At 44.2% G+C, this 19,535-nt stretch overlaps 1 protein-coding gene across 1 annotated transcript; it reads left to right on the forward strand.

Annotated features, from left to right (window-relative positions):
• The first annotated feature begins 1,923 nt into the window (after positions 1-1,923).
• LOC139369930 (cytochrome c oxidase subunit NDUFA4-like) lies at positions 1,924-19,289 on the forward strand. Its single transcript, XM_071109214.1, has 4 exons — positions 1,924-2,151; positions 6,790-6,875; positions 11,981-12,041; positions 18,838-19,289. Exons 1-4 carry the CDS (start codon positions 2,107-2,109, stop codon positions 18,892-18,894), a joined length of 249 nt encoding a protein of 82 aa, XP_070965315.1. The 5' UTR covers positions 1,924-2,106; the 3' UTR covers positions 18,895-19,289.
• The last annotated feature ends 246 nt before the right edge of the window (positions 19,290-19,535 follow it).

The raw sequence follows: 19,535 nt of genomic DNA on the forward strand, positions 1-19,535 counted from the left end.
TCTCTCTGTCCAGTTGTGTCAGGCTGTCTGGACAGATTCTATTTTATTTTATAGCACCGTGTCACTGTGTATCTCTCTGTCCGGTTGTGTCAGGCTGTCTGGACAGATTCTATTTTATAGCACTGTGTCACTGTGTCTCTCTCTGTCCGGTTGTGTCAGGCTGTCTGGACAGATTCTATTTTATTTTATAGCACCGTGTCACTGTGTATCTCTCTGTCCGGTTGTGTCAGGCTGTCTGGACAGATTCTATTTTATTTTATAGCACTGTGTCACTGTGTCTCTCTCTGTCCGGTTGTGTCAGGCTGTCTGGACAGATTATATTTTATTTTATAGCACCGTGTCACTGTGTATCTCTCTGTCCAGTTGGGTCGGGCTGTCTGGACAGATTCTATTTTATAGCACCGTGTCACTGTGTCTCTCTCTGTCCGGTTGGGTCGGGCTGTCTGGACAGATTCTATTTTATTTTATAGCACCGTGTCACTGTGTCTCTCTCTGTCCGGTTGTGTCAGGCTGTCTGGACAGATTCTATTTTATTTTATAGCACCGTGTCACTGTGTCTCTCTCTGTCCGGTTGTGTCAGGCTGTCTGGACAGGATCTATTTCTCCCGAGGTATGACCTTAGTGACCAGGGATGATAATAGCCATTGATTGGCCAGTAATGCAGCGATTGCAGACCTTTAAGTTCCTTAACACCAGTAAAGTAATTAACTTTCCAAAATGCAAAGCTCGACAAAACGACACAATTATCTACCTTTCCATCTGACAAGTACTGTGAGCCGTACCACAGGTGATGCACACGCGCACGCACACACACACACCTTTTCCTGTTGGGATGTTAACATCAGACCCTGCTTACTGCCTAATATTACATCATCAGGCCGCATCACATATTCACTGTGTATATTCTCATTACCAAGTCAGTGTCTGTCCTGAGATTGGAAAGTTGGGGGTTCGATCCCTGGTCGAGACATACCAAATACAAAAAAAAAAAATAGACCCGATGCCTCTCTCACTCAGCATTAAAGAGATGGATTTGAGGTAAGGGCGTGTATTTCTACAGTACATCAAACTGCACCAATGCAACAACAACAAAGAAACAGGAGATGGCTCTGACAAGACTTACTTACTCACTTATATTCCCAGTACACCACTTTCTAGAATACAATTTGCTACCCATCTTGTAAAAGTACAATGAATGTCACCCTCTCTGCCAGCTTATGCCCAACCAAGAATAGAATAATAGGCATGACATAGATTCAACAAATACGACACGAGATGAGTGTATTGGTTTTGTTTTCCATGTCTGCATTAGCACTAGGTACACTGTGACCTAAAAGGGATATACTTAAAAGTTAATATGAACTCAACAAACCCTATAAAAGAACAGCTTAGATGAAATCGTACAGCGAGTGGCCTGTGTTAGCCTCTGGCCTGGATTCAAATAGTACTTGAAATAATTTGAAATACTTTAGCTGTGCTTGACTCAGCTTGCCTATTGCAACGGAACCAATAGAAAACCAATTAAAATTTAAACCCCACCCATCTGGCACGCCAGGCAAGTCAAAGCTCAAAGTATTTGAATGATTTTTAAATACTTTTTGAACCCAGGTCTGGTTGGCCCCTTCCAGAGCCGATGTGATTATAGGGATTTAGCTAACCTTCTCTCCCTCCCCCGTCTTACCCTCACTCACCCTCCCTTCGTCCTCACTCACCCCTCCCCCTCCCTCCCCCATCTTACCCTACCTCACCCTCCCTTTGTCCTCACTCACCCCTCCTCCTCCCTCCCTCCCTCACCCGTCCTACCCTACCTCACCCTACCTTTGTCCTCCCTCACCCCTCCCCTCCCTGCCCGTTCCCCTGACCCCCTTCTGGCTCTACGGAGCAGGGAGGACTTACAACAGGTCCTTGTTCTCTCTCTCCATTGCTGCAGACAGAAACAGACTGGTTCAAACACAACTCTGCTGTACATATATCTACACAGGGAGCTGCTTTCACATGGACACAAAAGCATTAGAGACTTCGTAGAAAATATCATTAGTTTGTATTTACATTTTGTTGGACTTTTGTTTATTTGTGTGTGTAGGTGTTGTAGGATCTGGGATAAACATGCCGATTAGGACAGTGATTACGCATGCTAAGAAACATCCAGGGGTAAGTTGATTTGAATCTGGTTCAATCTGTGACACATTTAGAAATCAGGGGTGGAAATGGGGGGGGGGGCTCGATACCCCCCAGTCAGGGAAATCATTTTGACCTGATGCTTTGAATTAGAGGAATTTATATTGGTAGCTTCCATGTCCATCCCTGGTTTCAACGTTCGGGTTCTTGACTACGTTTTTTCCCTGTGAGCCCCCGTGTTTACAAGGAGAATAAACAAAGACGGCTCTGTGGTAGCGTTACCCTTGTATTGTGCATTATACTGCTCTTTCATTAAATATAAATACCATGAAACAAGTCTGAAATCCAATTGAACTTGTCTGAAATCACAGCCCATAAATATTGGACAAGGGAACAAAGTAATCCAGACATTGCTAATGGTCTCATAATCATAGAGAATGTCAACGTAGGGCAGAATCTCTCTCTCAAACTATAAGTACTTCTGTTACTGTCATTTTTGTCTACTTGTGTAAAATGTCATTAAAGTAACAGTACTTCTACTTCTTGACTAGGATGTTTCAGTGAGTGAAAAAGGGAGTTTGTGAGTGAGAGACTGAATGAGGGAGGGAAAGAGGGAGTGAGTGTGAATGGGTGAGTGAGTGAGTGTGAATGGGTGAGTGAGTGTCAGCCGGTCCCATGGACAAGTAACAGTGAAATGAGGATTTAAAGTCTGGCAACTTTATAATTTATGCTCTTCATTTTGTATTGCATTTTTATTCATCAAAACATTTAAATTGCTTTGAATATTTTATTTAAATAATGTTTTATTTTTACTAATCCTTCATAATTTTTTTTACATGCAGATGCATTGTTACAACTCATAAAATAAATGTGCTTAGTTCCTACTCTACGTACATTTCCTATCTTCCTTTTGAAATGTAATGCAGGGAAAATATGTAAAAAAAAATTCAGGTAACCTTTATATTAAAAGTAACTAAATTACTTTTACTCTGAGTACTTTTAAAATGAGCTACTTTAGACTTTTACTTGAGTAGTTGTTTTTCTCCACCTATACCTCCTTACCTTTATTTCAGTACTATTTACACCCCTGCTGACCCTCATTATGTGAGGTAGATTATTCCATTAATGCTCAATGACTGATCATTATGCATTTGCAGCCTAGGATTGGGTTTTCACATACCAACGTGTCACCTGATTGGTTTAATACCCTTCATAACATATTATTAAATACGTGTAGCTTATAGTTTGTTTGTATACGAAGATAAAACAAACTACTTCCATTAAAATGGTCAGAACAGTACATATATTCACCAAAGGCTAAGAAGCCCCAACGATGGCGCTTTATTTTTAGTGTCACTACAGAGCTGCCGGTGACCCAAATTCTTAGATCGACGGGTTTGACTTGGCAGTCTACCAACACATGGATAAGTGCAACAACAATATAGAACCAAGCCCACAGAATAAGCACGATCGGTTTCTAGTTGCCTGTTGGTGTGTGTGTGTGTGAGAGAGAGAGAGCGAGAGAGCGAGAGAGCGAGAGAGCGAGAGAGCGAGAGAGCGAGAGAGAGAGAGCGAGAGAGAGAGAAGACAGTTCCCTGGCACTGTTTGAAAAGCTTAGAAATGAATCCTTCCTTGTTCCTGGAGGCAGTGGCATGTCCAGAACATTTTTGAATTCGGTGGCCAAGGTGGGGGCACAGACCCAGTTTAGAGGGGCCAGGCCATTTTTAACCATAATCGATGCGAGGTGGATGTTTTCTATATAATTATGATGGTTCAACACATTCAATGCTTGTGTTAGCATACTTCAGTAAATTCCCTTGAAAGTGCCATCCAGAGTGTGAATTATACCGTAACATTCGGAAGGGTCTCTTTTTTAATTTTTTATGGGACCTCCTGTGCATTAAATGCTTTTATCGGCTTCATAGTAAAAATTATTTAAATGTAAAAAAGAAAAAAGAAAGTATAATATGATTTCTCATTCGTGTCTATCAATGATTCACAATTGTCCTTCAATTTGTAAAAGGCTGAATCTATTTAACCAGAGCAGGTATCTGAGAGTGAGTCAAACAGCCCCCATCTGTTGCTGTCCGACCCAAAACAATATGACATGTCATGCTCTTTTTGACCAGACAGCATCAGATACACAGGCTACACATACGAAGTCAGAGGGGTGCTGTTTCGCTTGTTCGCATGCTTTCTCCGGCGCGAGATTGATGAGTCCTGCTGTCGGTGCATCTTGGTCAAAATTATCAATATATTCAGAGACGACCTATCAGATCTCAGAATTTCGGGGGGGGGGGGGGGGGGGGGGCTGTGGAGTGGCCAATCAGATTTCAGGATGGGCCGTGGGCCACTCCCCTGGATACGCCACTGCCTGGAGGTACAGATCTATAGATAGGTGAATCCTTTAACTTTCACCATACTAACCCATTCAGATCTATGATTACTTCAAGGAAGGTAGAAAGGAAGGATGCATTCCTGAAGTATTCAAACAGGGCCGCCACAAACCCACTACTATTCCCCTATCGACCTGCACAAAAAAAGGTGCAATCTAGAACCTAAAAGGGTTCTTTGGTTGTCCCCGTAAGAAAACCCTTTGAAGAAACCTTTTTGGTTCCAGGAAAAACCCTTTTTGGTTCCAGCTAGAATGTTTTTAGGTTCTGTGTAGAACCCTTTCCACCGAGGGTTCTAGATGGAAACCAAAAGGGTTGTAACCAAAAAGGGTTCTCCTATGGAACCTTTCTTTCTAAGAGAGTGTCTGTCTTCCGCCCAGAAAACTTGCTCGCCTAGACTTAATATACTGAAACACTGTCAGAGGCTGGATTACATATAAATAGTGCACACGTTCTGGTCAACTAGTCCCCTAGTCTATCAAAAGGGCTTAGAGTCAGATTTACCTCAGCAATGTTTTAAAAAATAAAACAATAATTTAACCTTTATTTATCTAGGCAAGTCAGTTAAGAACAAAATCCTATTTACAATGACGGCCTACCCCGGCCAAACTCGGACGACGCTCAGCCAATTTTGTGCCGTCCTACGGGACTCCCAATCACGGCCGGATGTGATTCAACCTGGATTCAAACTAGGAACTGTAGTGTCGCCTCTTGCACTGAGATGCAATGCCTTGAGATGCAACCCCTGTGCCACTCGGGAGCCCCAAAAATTGTTGACTGAATAGTCACCTGATATTGCCACTTACCTACCTGAGAAAGCAATGCATTCACCAGTTTATTATTAGCCTATCATGATCAATTTATATTATTAGGCTATCATGATCAATTTATTTGTTTTGAAGCCTATTGACAATTCATTTATTCACAGAAAAACACAACTCACAACAAAGTCTAGCTAATGGAAGCTGATAATAGCAAATGGAATGGAAAAACCCAGAGGCCTAAAATCATGTCTAAATAGGGCCACACGTTTATGGATCATCCAATTGATTACTTAATGGGTGGGTTATACTGTAGGGAAGGGGTTCCCAAACCTTTTTCACTCAGGCCCCCCTTCCATCATTGGGGAACATCCCACACTTGGTGCTGCCACAAGTAGCCTGTCATGTTATGATTTGACAGCAGAGGGAAGAAATACAAATCTGGACATCTAATTAAAATAACTAGATCATACTCTCTCTCTCTCTCCCTCCCTCACACACCTGCTTTAAATGGTTTAAATTGATGTTTCAACATCCAATCTATTCTTAACGTCGTCACCCTGCTGTCCTGGAAGTCTACAGTGTCTTATCCTGTCACTCAGACTGACAAGCAGCCAGGCAGGGAGCGGAGAGAAGCTGTGTGTGTGTGGGTGCGAGAAAGAGGTTGGCACAGCACAGGGAACCATGCAGTGAGCGAGCTAGTGAGGGATCAATTTCTCTCTTACCATGCCAGTGTCCTTGCCGGCTCAACCCAGGCTGACAGCCTCAGCCCCTCACACGGCCATCTGACTCATTCATATGGAGGAGGACAGAGACAGGAGAGGAATAACAACCACAGAAAGTGTGTGTTTGTGTGTATACCATATTTCCGCCACAATATATATATATATATACACACACACACACACACATTACATTTCAAACGTTTGGGGTCATTTAGAAATGTCCTTGTTTTTGAAAGAAAAGCAATTTTTTTGTCCATTAAATAACATAAATTGATAAGAAATGGAGTATAGACATTGTTAATGTTGTAAATGACTATTGTAGCTGGAAACGGCAGATTTTCTATGGAATATCTACATAGGTGTACAGAGGCCCATTATCAGCAACCATCACTCCTGTATCCAATGGCACATTGTGTTAGATAATCCAAGGTTTATCATTTTAAAAGGCCAATCAAATCATTAGAAAACCCTTTTGTAATTATGTTAGCACTGCTGAAAACTGTTGTTCTGATTAAAGAAGCAATAAAACTGTCCTTCTTTAGACTAGTTGAGTATCTGGAGCATCAACATTTGTGGGTTTGATTACAGGCTCAAAATGGCCGGAAACAAATAACTTTCTTCTGAAACTCGTCAGTCTATTCTTGTTCTCAGAAATTTCTCCATGCGACAAAATGCGACATTTTGAACGGTAGTGTATATATGTGTGACAGGCAGGTCAATAATACACACATACGTTCACATATGGATTTAACACCAATGTACGCTTCCTTCCTTCCTCTCCCTCCTTCTCAGCTCATCCCTCAGTTCTTCTTCTTGGTACTGGGCATGGCTGGGGCTTCCTGCTATCTGATCCGTCTGGCCAAGGGACCCCATGTCAGGTAGAACCTACACTACTGCCTTCACAGTGTTTAGTTGTCATTTTCAGTCTGGATTTTATTAGTCTGTGTCTGTAACGACTAAAACGTTACCTGTGAATTGACACTTGTTTAGTTTTTTTGCTTGAATGAGAAAATAAACTGACATATCATCATCATCATCATCATTATTACGTTGAGATCAACACTGTGGTCATTCCTATTTTGGGACACTCTCTGGACACTGTGCCTTTGGTCTGTTAAACGTTGTTATTAATTGGACACATGATAGAGAGCAGAGACATTCTCTAGACTCTAGAGAGGGCCTTTGTTTGAGTTTGACTGTGCAGAACTGGGACAACCACACTTAGTTACTGAATAAATAGAGGAAGTCTGCCAATAACTGTCCGTCTTAACCCATAGAGAATTATAGAGGAAGTCTGCCAATAACTGTCCGTCTTAACCCATAGAGAATAGAGGAAGTCTGCCAATAACTGTCCGTCTTAACCCATAGAGAATAGAGGAAGTCTGCCAATAACTGTCCGTCTTAACCCATAGAGAATAGAGGAAGTCTGCCAATAACTGTCCGTCTTAACCCATAGAGAATTATAGAGGCCTCTAGTTCCCAAAAAGCAGGGTTGAGGAGTAACAGATTACATGTAATCTGTTACATGTAAGGGATTACAAACGATAACTGCAATCCATTACCAGCAAAAATTATGGTAATCAGATTACAGATACTTTTGAAAAACTAGGTGATTACTTTGAGGATTACTTTTAAATTCAGAAAGGAATAAAAAAATAAAAATCTTTGACACTTCTGTTTTCTCAATGACATTCAAATAAATTTGTTCCCCCTGAGTGAGTCTGACCACAAGTCAGAGACCACTATGATGACACACCAAATGTCTTTGATGGATCATGGGAAGAGCAGGAATAGGCTTTTGTAGGCTACAGTCCAAGCTATGTCTTCCAATGGTGAGACTGCTGTCAGCATCCAAAGATTATACAACTTGAATAAACGCTTGGAGGAAAGGATGACAGCAGTGGTGTAGTCTACGGCGATACGGATATCACTTTATATCTACATAGCGCATTGATGTGAATCACACTGCTGCTATCTCGTTTAGTTATTTACGCTTTATGGATTGTGGTTGTTGAGGATGGCTGTTCACAAATCTAAATTTGAACCCAATAATGGTTGAATTCAAGAAGTTTAAGCTGCTTATCAATCATTGTTTTTCAAACCAGTGTGCAGCCAGTGAAAAATGTGTTCTTCCAACAGCTGCATAGTGGGGATCCCAGCCTGTGGAATAACAACTGCATAGTGTGGATCCCAGCCTGTGGAATAACAGCTGCATAGTGTGGATCCCAGCCTATAGAATAACAGCTGCATTGTGTGGATCCCAGCCTATGGAATAACAGCTGCATAGTGTGGATCCCAGCCTATAGAATAACAGCTGCATAGTGTGGATCCCAGCCTATGGAACAACAGCTGCATAGTGTGGATCCCAGCCTATGGAATAACAGCTGCATAGTGTGGATCCCAGCCTATAGAATAACAGCTGCATAGTGTGGATCCCAGCCTATGGAATAACAGCTGCATAGTGAGGATCCCAGCCTATAGAATAAAAATGGGTATTTTATTGCTCAATCTAATTCATCCTGATAAAATAAATAAATCCATAGGCCAAATGAAAACATGTTCAAACTTTCACACTTTTGATTACCCCTTTAAGTCTATCTGTAGTTGCTACATCTATTTTTGGACTTAGAAATGTGTACACACACACACACACAAGCTCGTTTTACTCCCAATGTTTGTAAACTTTGTAAATGCCAACAAACACTGTATAGCCTCAAAACATGGTTAAAACAATAATTTCACCTTTATTGAACCAGGTACGCCATGTGAGAAGAAGTTCTCATTTACAACTGCGACCTGGTCTAGATAAAGCAAAGCAGTGCGACAAAAACAACAGAGTTACACATAAACAAACGCACAGTCAATAATAAGAAAAATAGAAAAATCTATATACAGTGTGTGCAAATGTAGAAGAGTAGGGAGATCGGCAATAAATAGGCCCTAGAGATAAAAATAATTACAATTTAGCATTAACACTGGAGTGATAGATGTGCAGATGATGATGTGCAAGTAGAGATACTAGGGTGCAAGAGGGTAAGTAATAATATGGGGATGAGGTAGTCGGGTGTGCTATTTACAGATTGGCTGTGTACAGGTACAGTGATCGGTAAGCTGCTCTGACAACTGATGATAAAAGTTAGAGGGGAGATATAAGACTCCAGCTTCAGACATTTTTCGCAATTCGTTCCAGTCATTGGCAGCAGAGAACTGGAAGGTAAGGCGGCCAAAGGAAGTGTTGGCTTTGGGGATGACCAGTGAGATATACCTGCTGGAGCACGTGCTACGGGTGGGTGTTATGGTGACCAGTGAGCTGAGATAAGGCGGGGCTTTACCTAGCAAAGACTTACAGATGACCTGGAGCCAGTGTGTTTGGTGACGGATATGTAGTGAGGGCCAACCAACGAGAGCATACAGGTCGCAGGGGTGGGTAGTATATGAGGCTTTGGTGATAAAACGGATGGCACTGTGATAGACTACATCCAGTTTGCTGAGTAGAATGTTGGGAGCTATTTTGTAAATGACATCGCCGAAGTCAAGGATCGGTAGGATAGTCAGTTTTACAAGGGTATGTTTGGCGGCATGAGTGAAGGAGGCCGATTCTAGATTTAATTTTGGATTGGAGATGCTTAATGGGAGTCTGGAAGGAGAGTTTTCAGTCTAACCAGACACCTAGGTATTTGTAGTTGTCCACATATTTTAGGTCAGAACCGTCCAGAGTAGTGATGCTAGTCGGACAGGAGGGCGTGGGCAGCATGCACTTAGTTTTATAAGCATTTAAAAGCAGTTGGAGGCCACGGAAGGAGTGTTGTATGGCGTTGAAGCTTGTTTGGAGGTTTGTGTCCAAAGAACAGTGTCCAAAGAAGGGCCAGATGTATACAGAATGGTGTCGTCTGCGTAGGGGTGGATCAGAGAATCACCAGCAGCAAGAGCGACATCATTGATAGAGTATATACAGAGAAAAGAGTTGGTCCGAGAATTGAACCCTATGGCACCCCCATAGAGACTGCCAGAGGTCTGGACAACAGGACCTCCGATTTGTTACACTGAACTCTATCTGAGAAGTAGTTGGTGAACTAGGCGAGGCAGTCATTTGAGAAACCAAGGCTATTGAGTCTGCCGATAAGAACAAAGACTGACAGAGTCGAAAGCCTTGGCCAGGTCGATGAAGACGGCTGCACAGTACTGTCTTTTATCGATGGTGGTTATGATACCCTTTAGGACCTTGAGCGTGGCTGAGGTGCACCCATGACCAGCTCGGAAACCAGATTGCATAGCGAGGTACGGTGGGATTCAAAATGGTCGGTGATCTATTTATTGACTTGGCTTTAAAAGATTTTAGAAAAGGCAGGGCAGGATGGATACAGGTATATAACAGAAAAGTGTCTCCCCCTTTGAAGAGTGGGATGACCACGGCAGCTTTCCAATCTTTGGGGGATCTCAGAGGAAATTAAAGAGAGGTTGAACAGGCTAGTAATAGAGGTTGCAACATTTTCTGCAGATCATTTTAGAAAGAGAGGGTCCAGATTGTCTAGCCCAAATGATTTGTTGGGATCCGGATTTTGCAGCTCTTTCAGAACATCAGCTGTCTGGACTTGGGTGAAGGAGAAGTGGTTGGGCAAGTTGCTGCAGGCGGTGCTGAGATGTTGGCCGGGGTAGGGGTAGCCAGGTGGAAAGCATGGCCAGCCGTGGAAAAATGCTTATTGAAATTATCGATCATCTTAGATTTATCGGTGGTGACAGTCTTCCCTATCCTCAGTGCAGTGGGCAGCTGGGAGGAGGTGCTCTTATTCTCCATGGGCTTTACAGTGTCCCAGAACATTTTGGAATTGTGCTACAGGAAGCACATTTCTGTCCGAAAAAGCTAGCCTTAGCTTTCTTAATTGACTGAGTATTTTTTTTCCTGACTTTCCTGAAAAGTTCCATATCGGGGGGCTATTCAATGCTAATGCAGAACGCCACAGGATGTTTTTGTGCTGGTCAAGGGCAGTCAAGTCTGGGGTGAACCAAGGGCTATATCTGTTCTTAGTTCTACATTTTTTGAATGGGGCATGCTTATTTAAGATGGAGAGGAAAGCACTTTTGAAGAGCAACCAGGCATCCTCTACGGATGAGGAATGAGGTCAATATCCTTCCAGGATACCAGGGCCAGGTCGATTAGAAAGGCCTGCTCACAGACGTGTTTAAGGGAGTGTTTGACAGTGATGAGGGGTGGTCGTTTGACAACAGACCCAGTAAGCACGCAGGCAATGAGGCAGTGTTTGCTGAGATCCTGGTTGAAGACAGCATTGATGTATTTAGAGGGCAGGTTGGTCAGGATGATATCTAAGAGGGTTGCCCATGGTTAAGGATTTAGGGTTGTACCTGGTAGGTTCCTTGATGATTTGTGTGAGATTGAGGGGATCTAGTTTAGGATTGTAGGATGGCCGGGGTGTTAAGCATGTCCCTTTAACATTAACATAGATTTATCCTGCAATAGATGTCGTTCAATTGGTAACAAACATTTTTGTCTTCTTCTAATGCCTCTTAAAAGGAAAGTAATCTAAAAGTAACGGAATGTAATCAGATTACGTTACCGAGTTTGGGTAATCCAAACGTTACATTACAATTAATTGATTACGGGTAACTAGTAACTAACAGATTACTTTTAGAAAGTACCCTACCCAAAAGGCAGTATTAGCATGGGCAGCACCATTGTATGTTTGTTTATTCCATGTGTAACTCTGTGTTGTTGTATGTGTCAAACTCCCTGTTGGAGTCATGTCAAACCGGGTCATCAGGAGGGATCAGCCAAATCGTGAAGAAGGAAATGTACTTCTTCAAAATGGACATCGCTTCAAAAGGCGCTAACCCGTGCTTTCATGACGCTATGAAATGGCACAGCTATAAAGACGAGTCCTCTATCGATGTCTATTGCCTTAACCTCACCTCAACTCATCATATTTCTCTCTCCCCCCGCCTGGCCTATCCTCCTTTCTTCTTCCAGCTGGAACAGAAAGAACAATCCTGAGCCTTGGAACACATACGGTCCAAACTATCAGTACAAGGTGAATATCTCTTCTCCTCCTCTCAGTACAAGGATAATATCCTCCCCTCCTCTCAGAGAATGTGAATATCCTCCCCTCCTTTCAGAGAATGTGAATATCCTCCCAGAGAATGTGAATATCCTCCCCTCCTTTCAGAGAATGTGAATATCCTCCCCTCCTTTCAGAGAATGTGAATATCCTCCCCTCCTTTCAGAGAATGTGAATAACCTCTCCTCCTCTCAGAGAATGTGAATATCCTCTCAAAGAATGTGAATATCCTCCCCTCCTATCAGAGAATGTGAATATCCTCCCCTCCTTTCAGAGAATGTGAATAACCTCTCCTCCTCTCAGAGAATGTGAATATCCTCTCAAAGAATGTGAATATCCTCCCCTCTCAGAGAATGAGAATATCCCTCCCTCCTCTCAGTACAATGTGAACATCCTCCCCTCCTCTCAGAGAATGTGAATATCCTCTCAAAGAATGCGAATATCCTCCACTCCTCTCAGTAAAAGATGAAGATCCTCCCCTCCTCTCAGTACAAGGTGAATATCCTCCCCTCCTCTCAGTACAAGGTGAATATCCTCCCCTCTTCTCAGTACAAGGTGAATATCCTCCCCTCCTCTCAGTACAAGGTGAATATCCTCCCACCTCTCAGTACAAGGTGAATATCCTCCTCTCAGTACAAGGTGAATATCCTCCCCTCCTCTCAGTACAAGGTGAATATCCTCTCCTCCTCTCAGAGAATGTGAATATCCTCTCAAATAATGTGAATATCCTCCCCTCCTCTCAGTAAAAGATGAAGATCCTCCCCTCCTATCAGTAAAAGGTGAATATCCTCCCCTCTCAGTACAAGGTGAATATCCTCCCCTCCTCTCAGAGAATGTGAATATCCTCCCCTCCTCTCAGTACAAGGTGAATATCCTCCCCTCCTCTCAGTACAAGGTGAATATCCTCCCCTCCTCTCAGTACAAGGTGAATATCCTCCCCTCCTCTCAGTACAAGGTGAATATCCTCCCCTCCTCTCAGTACAAGGTGACTATCCTCCCCTCCTCTCAGTACAAGGTGAATATCCTCCCACCTCTCAGTAAAAGGTGAATATCCTCCACTCTCAGTACAAGGTGAATATCCTCCCCTCCTCTCAGTAAAAGGTGAATATCCTCCCCTCCTCTCAGTACAAGGTGAATATCCTCCCCTCCTCTCAGTAAAAGATGAAGATCCTCCCCTCCTATCAGTAAAAGGTGAATATCTTCCCCTCCTCTCAGTAAAAGATGAAGATCCTCCCCTCCTATCAGTAAAAGGTGAATATCCTCCCCTCTCAGTACAAGGTGAATATCCTCCCCTCCTCTCAGTACAAGGTGAATATCCTCCCCTCCTCTAAGTACAAGGTGAATATCCTTCCCTCCTCTCAGTACAAGGTGAATATCCTTCCCTCCTCTCAGTATAAAGGTGAATACCCCCCCCCCCCCTCTCAGAGAATGTGAATATCCTCTCAAAGAATGTAAATATCCTCCCCTCCCTCCAGTAAAATATGAAGATCCCCCCTCCTATCCTTAAAAGGTGAATATCCTCCACTCTCAGTACAAGGTGAATATCCTCCCCTCCTCTCAGTACAAGGTGAATATCCTCCCCTCCTCTCAGTACAAGGTGAATATCCTCCCCTCCTATCAGAGAATATGACTATCCTCCCCTCCTCTCAGTACAAGGTGAATATCCTCCCACCTCTCAGTAAAAGGTGAATATCCTCCACTCTCAGTACAAGGTGAATACCCTCCCACCTCTCAGTAAAAGGTGAATATCCTCCACTCTCAGTACAAGGTGAATATCCTCACCTCCTCTCAGTACAAGGTGAATATCCCCCCCCCTCTCAGAGAATGTGAATATCCTCTCAAATAACAGGAATATCCTCCCCTCCTCTCAGTAAAAGATGAAAATCCTCCCCTCCTATCAGTAAAAGGTGAATATCCTCCCCTCTCAGTACAAGGTGAATATCCTCCCCTCCTCTCAGTACAAGGTGAATCTCCTCACCTCCTCTCAGTACAAGGTGAATATCGTCCCCTCCTATCAGTACAAGGTGAATATCCTCCCCTCCTCTCAGTATAAGGTGAATATCCTCCCCTCCTCTCAGTACAAGGTGAATATCCTCCCCTCCTCTTCACACCCACAGAATCACTACACCTCAGGACTTTGTCCCAAAAGGCACCTTATTCCCGACATAGTGCACCTAAAAAAATAGTTCACTGCTGGTCTAAAGTAGTGCACTATATAGGGAATAGGGCCCTGGTCTAAAGTAGTGCACTATATAGGGAATAGGGCCCTGGTCTAAAGTAGTGCACTATATAGGGAATAGGGCCCTGGTCTAAAGTAGTGCACTATATAGGGAATAGGGCCCTGGTCTAAAGTAGTGCACTATATAGGGAATAGGGCCCTGGTCTATAGTAGTGCACAATATAGGGAATACGGCCCTGGTCTAAAGTAGTGCACTATATAGGGAATAGGGCCCTGGTCTAAAGTAGTGCACTATATAGGGAATAGGGCCCTGGTCTAAAGTAGTAGTGCACAATATAGGGAATAGGGCCCTGGCCCTGGTCTAAAGTAGTGCACTATATAGGGAATAGGGCCCTGGTCTAAAGTAGTGCACTATATAGGGAATAGGGCCCTGGTCTAAAGTAGTGCACTATATAGGGAATAGGGCCCTGGTCTAAAGTAGTGCACTATATAGGGAATAGGGCCCTGGTGCACTCTAAAGTAGTGCACTATATAGGGAATAGGGCCCTGGTCTAAAGTAGTGCACTATATAGGGAATAGGGCCCTGGTCTAAAGTAGTGCACTATATAGGGAATAGGGCCCTGGTCTAAAGTAGTGCACTATATAGGGAATAGGGCCCTGGTCTAAAGTAGTGCACTATATAGGGAATAGGGCTCTGGTCTAAAGTAGTGCACTATATAGGGCCCTCTGTAGTGCACTATAAGTAGTGCACTATATAGGGAATAGGGCCCTGGTCTAAAGTAGTGCACTATATAGGGAATAGGGCTCTGGTCTAAAGTAGTGCACTATATAGGGAATAGGGCCCTGGTCTAAAGTAGTGCACTATATAGGGAATAGGGCCCTGGTCTAAAGTAGTGTACTATATAGGGAATAGGGTTCTGGTCTAAAGTAGTGCACTATGCAGGGAATAGGGCTCTGGTCTAAAGTAGTCACTATATAGGGAATAGGGCTCTGGTCTAAAGTAGTGGACTATATAGGGAATAGGGCCCTGGTCTAAAGTAGTGCACTATATAGGGAATAGGGTACCATTGGGGTGACAGACCTAGACTGTGGCACTCCACCGCTGAACTCATTACGTTCACTACACGGCCAAACCAATCCAGAGCGACACGGCCAAACCAATCCAAAACGACCAAACCAATCCAGGCTGACACGGCCAAACCAATCCAGAGCGACACGGCCGAAACCAATCCAGAGCGACACGGCCCAAACCAATCCAGAGCGACACGGCCCAAACCAATCCAGAGCGACACGGCCCAAACCAATCCAGAGCGACACGGCCCAAACCAATCCAGAGCGACACGGCCCAAACCAATCCAGAGCGACACGGCCCAAACCAATCCAGAGCGACACGGCCCAAACCAATCCAGAGCGACACGGCCCAAACCAATCCAGAGCGACACGGCCAAACCAATCCAGAGCGACACGGCCAAACCAATCCAGAGTGACACGGCCAAACCAATCCAGAGTGACACGGCCAAACCAATCCAGAGTGACACGGCCAAACCAATCCAGAGCAACACGGCCAAACCAATCCAGAGTGACACGGCCAAACCAATCCAGAGCGACACGGCCAAACCAATCCAGGCTGACACGGCTGAAACCAATCCAGGCTGACACGGCTGAAACCAATCCAGACTGACACGGCCAAACCAATCCAGACTGACACGGCCAAACTAATCCAGACTGACAACATCTTTCCATCTTTCCATTTGTTCTCATAAAGCGGTTTTGAAGGCTCTCTATTCTCTAACTTACTTTCCTCTCATAACAAATCGAAGCATTTATATTCTCCAACACAATAGACTTTGTGGTGTTATTTTCCTGAATCCACGTACACATACGTCAAACAAGGAGCATCACCTCAGACAGCTAATGATCATATTAAACAAGAGAAACACAAACTGTATGAATCCCCACAGGAGGGTCTGACTGGCTGGGTGTTATTCCAACAGAAACTGTGTGTGGGTTTTTCAAGGCTGTAGTTAAACTGTGTGTGTGTGTGTGTGTGTGTGTGTGTGTGTGTGTGGCAGCCGTAGTGAACGTCATACTTGATGAAAGGTCACAACACTCCCCATGTTTAATTCTCTACAACAGGCAAAGGTCTAACATCAACATTCCACTGGATTCCCCGACAATAACAGGAATGAGGAGAGGATGAGGGGAGGAGAGGATGAGGGGATGAGGGGAGGATAGGATGAGGATGAGGGGAGGAGAGGATGAGGGGAAGGGAGGAGGAAGGGTGGAGATGAGGGGCTGACAGCTGACCAATCAAGGAAAACATGGAGACAGAAAATAATCAGTGGCGACGCAAAACCCTGTAATCCCTCTGTGTGTGTAGTCCTGTACTGTCCATGAAACACACACACATACACACATACGAAACACACACACAACACTGTCCAGGAAACACACACACACACACACAAACACAGCACTGTCCATGAAACACACACACACACACACACACAACACTGTCCATGAAACACACACACATACGAAACACACACACAACACGGTCCAGGAAACACACACACACACACACAAACACAGCACTGTCCATGAAACACACACACACACACACAACACTGTCCATGAAACACACACACACACACACAACACTGTCCAGGAAACACACACACACAACACTGTCCATGAAACACACACACACACACAGCACTGTCCATGAAACACACACACACACACACAGCACTGTCCATGAAACACACACACACACACACAGCACTGTCCAATGAAACACACACACACACACACACACACACACACACACACACAACACTGTCCAGGAAACACACACACACACACACACACACAAACACTGTCCATGAAACACACACACACACACAACACTGTCCATGAAACACACACACACACGCACACAGCACTGTCCAATGAAACACACACACACACACAACACTGTCCAGGAAACACACACACACCACTGTCCATGAAACACACACACACACACACACACAGCACTGTCCATGAAACACACACACACACACACACACAACACTGTCCATGAAACACACACACACACACACACACCACTGTCCATGAAACACACACACACACACACACACACACCACTGTCCATGAAACACACACACACACACACAGCACTGTCCAATGAAACACACACACACACACACACACACAACACTGTCCAGGAAACACACACACACACACACACACAAACACTGTCCATGAAACACACACACACACAACACTGTCCATGAAACACACACACACAACACTGTCCAGGAAACACACACACACACACACACCACTGTCCATGAAACACACACACTGTCCAGGAAACACAAACACACACACACAGCACTGTCCATGAAACACACACACACACACACACACACAGCACTGTCCATGAAACACACACACACACACAACACTGTCCATGAAACACACACACACACACACACACACACAACACTGTCCATGAAACACACACACACACACACACAACACTGTCCATGAAACGCACACACACACAGACACAACACTGTCCATGAAACACACACACAGCACTGTCCATGAAACACACACACACACACACACACACACACAACACTGTCCAGGAAACACACACACACAGCACTGTCCAATGAAACACACACACACACACACAGTCCATGAAACACACACACACACACACACACCACTGTCCAGGAAACACACACACACACACAACACTGTCCAGGAAACACACACACACACACACAGCACTGTCCAGGAAACACACACACACACACACACAGCACTGTCCAGGAAACACACACACACACACAGCACTGTCTATGAAAAACAGACACACACACACACACACACACAGCACTGTCCATGAAACACACACACACACACAACACTGTCCATGAAACACACACACACACACACACACACACAACACTGTCCATGAAACGCACACACACACAGACACAACACTGTCCATGAAACACACACACACACACACACACACACACACACACACAACACTGTCCAGGAAACACACACACACAGCACTGTCCAATGAAACACACACACACACACACACAGTCCATGAAACACACACACACACACACACACCACTGTCCAGGAAACACACACACACACACAACACTGTCCAGGAAACACACACACACACACACAGCACTGTCCAGGAAACACACACACACACACACACAGCACTGTCCAGGAAACACACACACACACACACACAGCACTGTCCAGGAAACACACACACACACACACACAGCACTGTCCAGGAAACACACACACACACACAGCACTGTCTATGAAAAACAGACACACACACAACACTGTCCAGAAAACACAAACACACACACACAACACTGTCCATGAAACATACACACACACACACAACACTGTCCAGGAAACACACACACACAACACTGTCCATGAAACACACACACACACACAGTGTCTGCATGTGCTTTCCTAAAGACAGGCTGATTAATTTAAGTGAATTAAATGTATTCTCTCCTTCCGCAGTTGGTGGCCGTCAACACAGACTACAAGGCCCTAAAGAAGGAGGGCCCTGACTTCTAAAGGCCCTTCAGGCAACTCCAGGGGCACCACGTTTGGCAGGACCTCCTGTCATCCTAGTGGCAGGGTGGGGGCCAGCCTGAGCCTCGGTCGGGTTCTCGGTCTGCCTCCTCCGCTGCCTTTTAACCATTCACACTACATCACTATAGTGAGAGAAAAAAAACGTTCATTTTCTGGCACAACCCGGAAGTCATGCATCCGTCTCCAAACAGCTGTGTTATATAACAGTCTCCTCTTCACACACTACAACACTGTTCATTATAGCCATCTTTTCACAATGCACAAAAGTGCATTGTGCACCCTAAAGTGACGGAACAGCCTCTTTCAACACACCAGACTAATGTTGTATACATCTCTGTACATGCAATGTCACCTTCTCTGTAAAATGTCCAACCCTCAAGTGATGGAAGCTTGAAAACAAATGCATTAAAAGATAACATAAAAGAAGCAGTGTTATTGGTTGATTTCAGGTATTGTTGGTGTATATAATGTAGGGTGTATGGGTTGATTTCAGGTATTGTTGGTGTATATAGTGTAGGGTGTATGGGTTGATTTCAGGTATTGTTGGTGTATATAATGTAGGGTGTATGGGTTGATTTCAGGTATTGTTGGTGTATATAGTGTAGGGTGTATGGGTTGATTTC

The sequence above is a fragment of the Oncorhynchus clarkii genome, chromosome 17 (assembly GCF_045791955.1).
Source record: "Oncorhynchus clarkii lewisi isolate Uvic-CL-2024 chromosome 17, UVic_Ocla_1.0, whole genome shotgun sequence".
NCBI lineage: Eukaryota > Metazoa > Chordata > Actinopteri > Salmoniformes > Salmonidae > Oncorhynchus > Oncorhynchus clarkii.

Coding starts and splice junctions, on each gene's coding strand:
- LOC139369930 (XM_071109214.1), top strand. CDS start 2,107: ATGCCGATTAGGACAGTGATTACGCATGCTAAGAAACATCCAGGG. Junction 2,152..6,789: donor ATGCTAAGAAACATCCAGGG/GTAAGTTGATTT, acceptor CCTCCTTCTCAG/CTCATCCCTCAGTTCTTCTT. Junction 6,876..11,980: donor GCCAAGGGACCCCATGTCAG/GTAGAACCTACA, acceptor TTCTTCTTCCAG/CTGGAACAGAAAGAACAATC.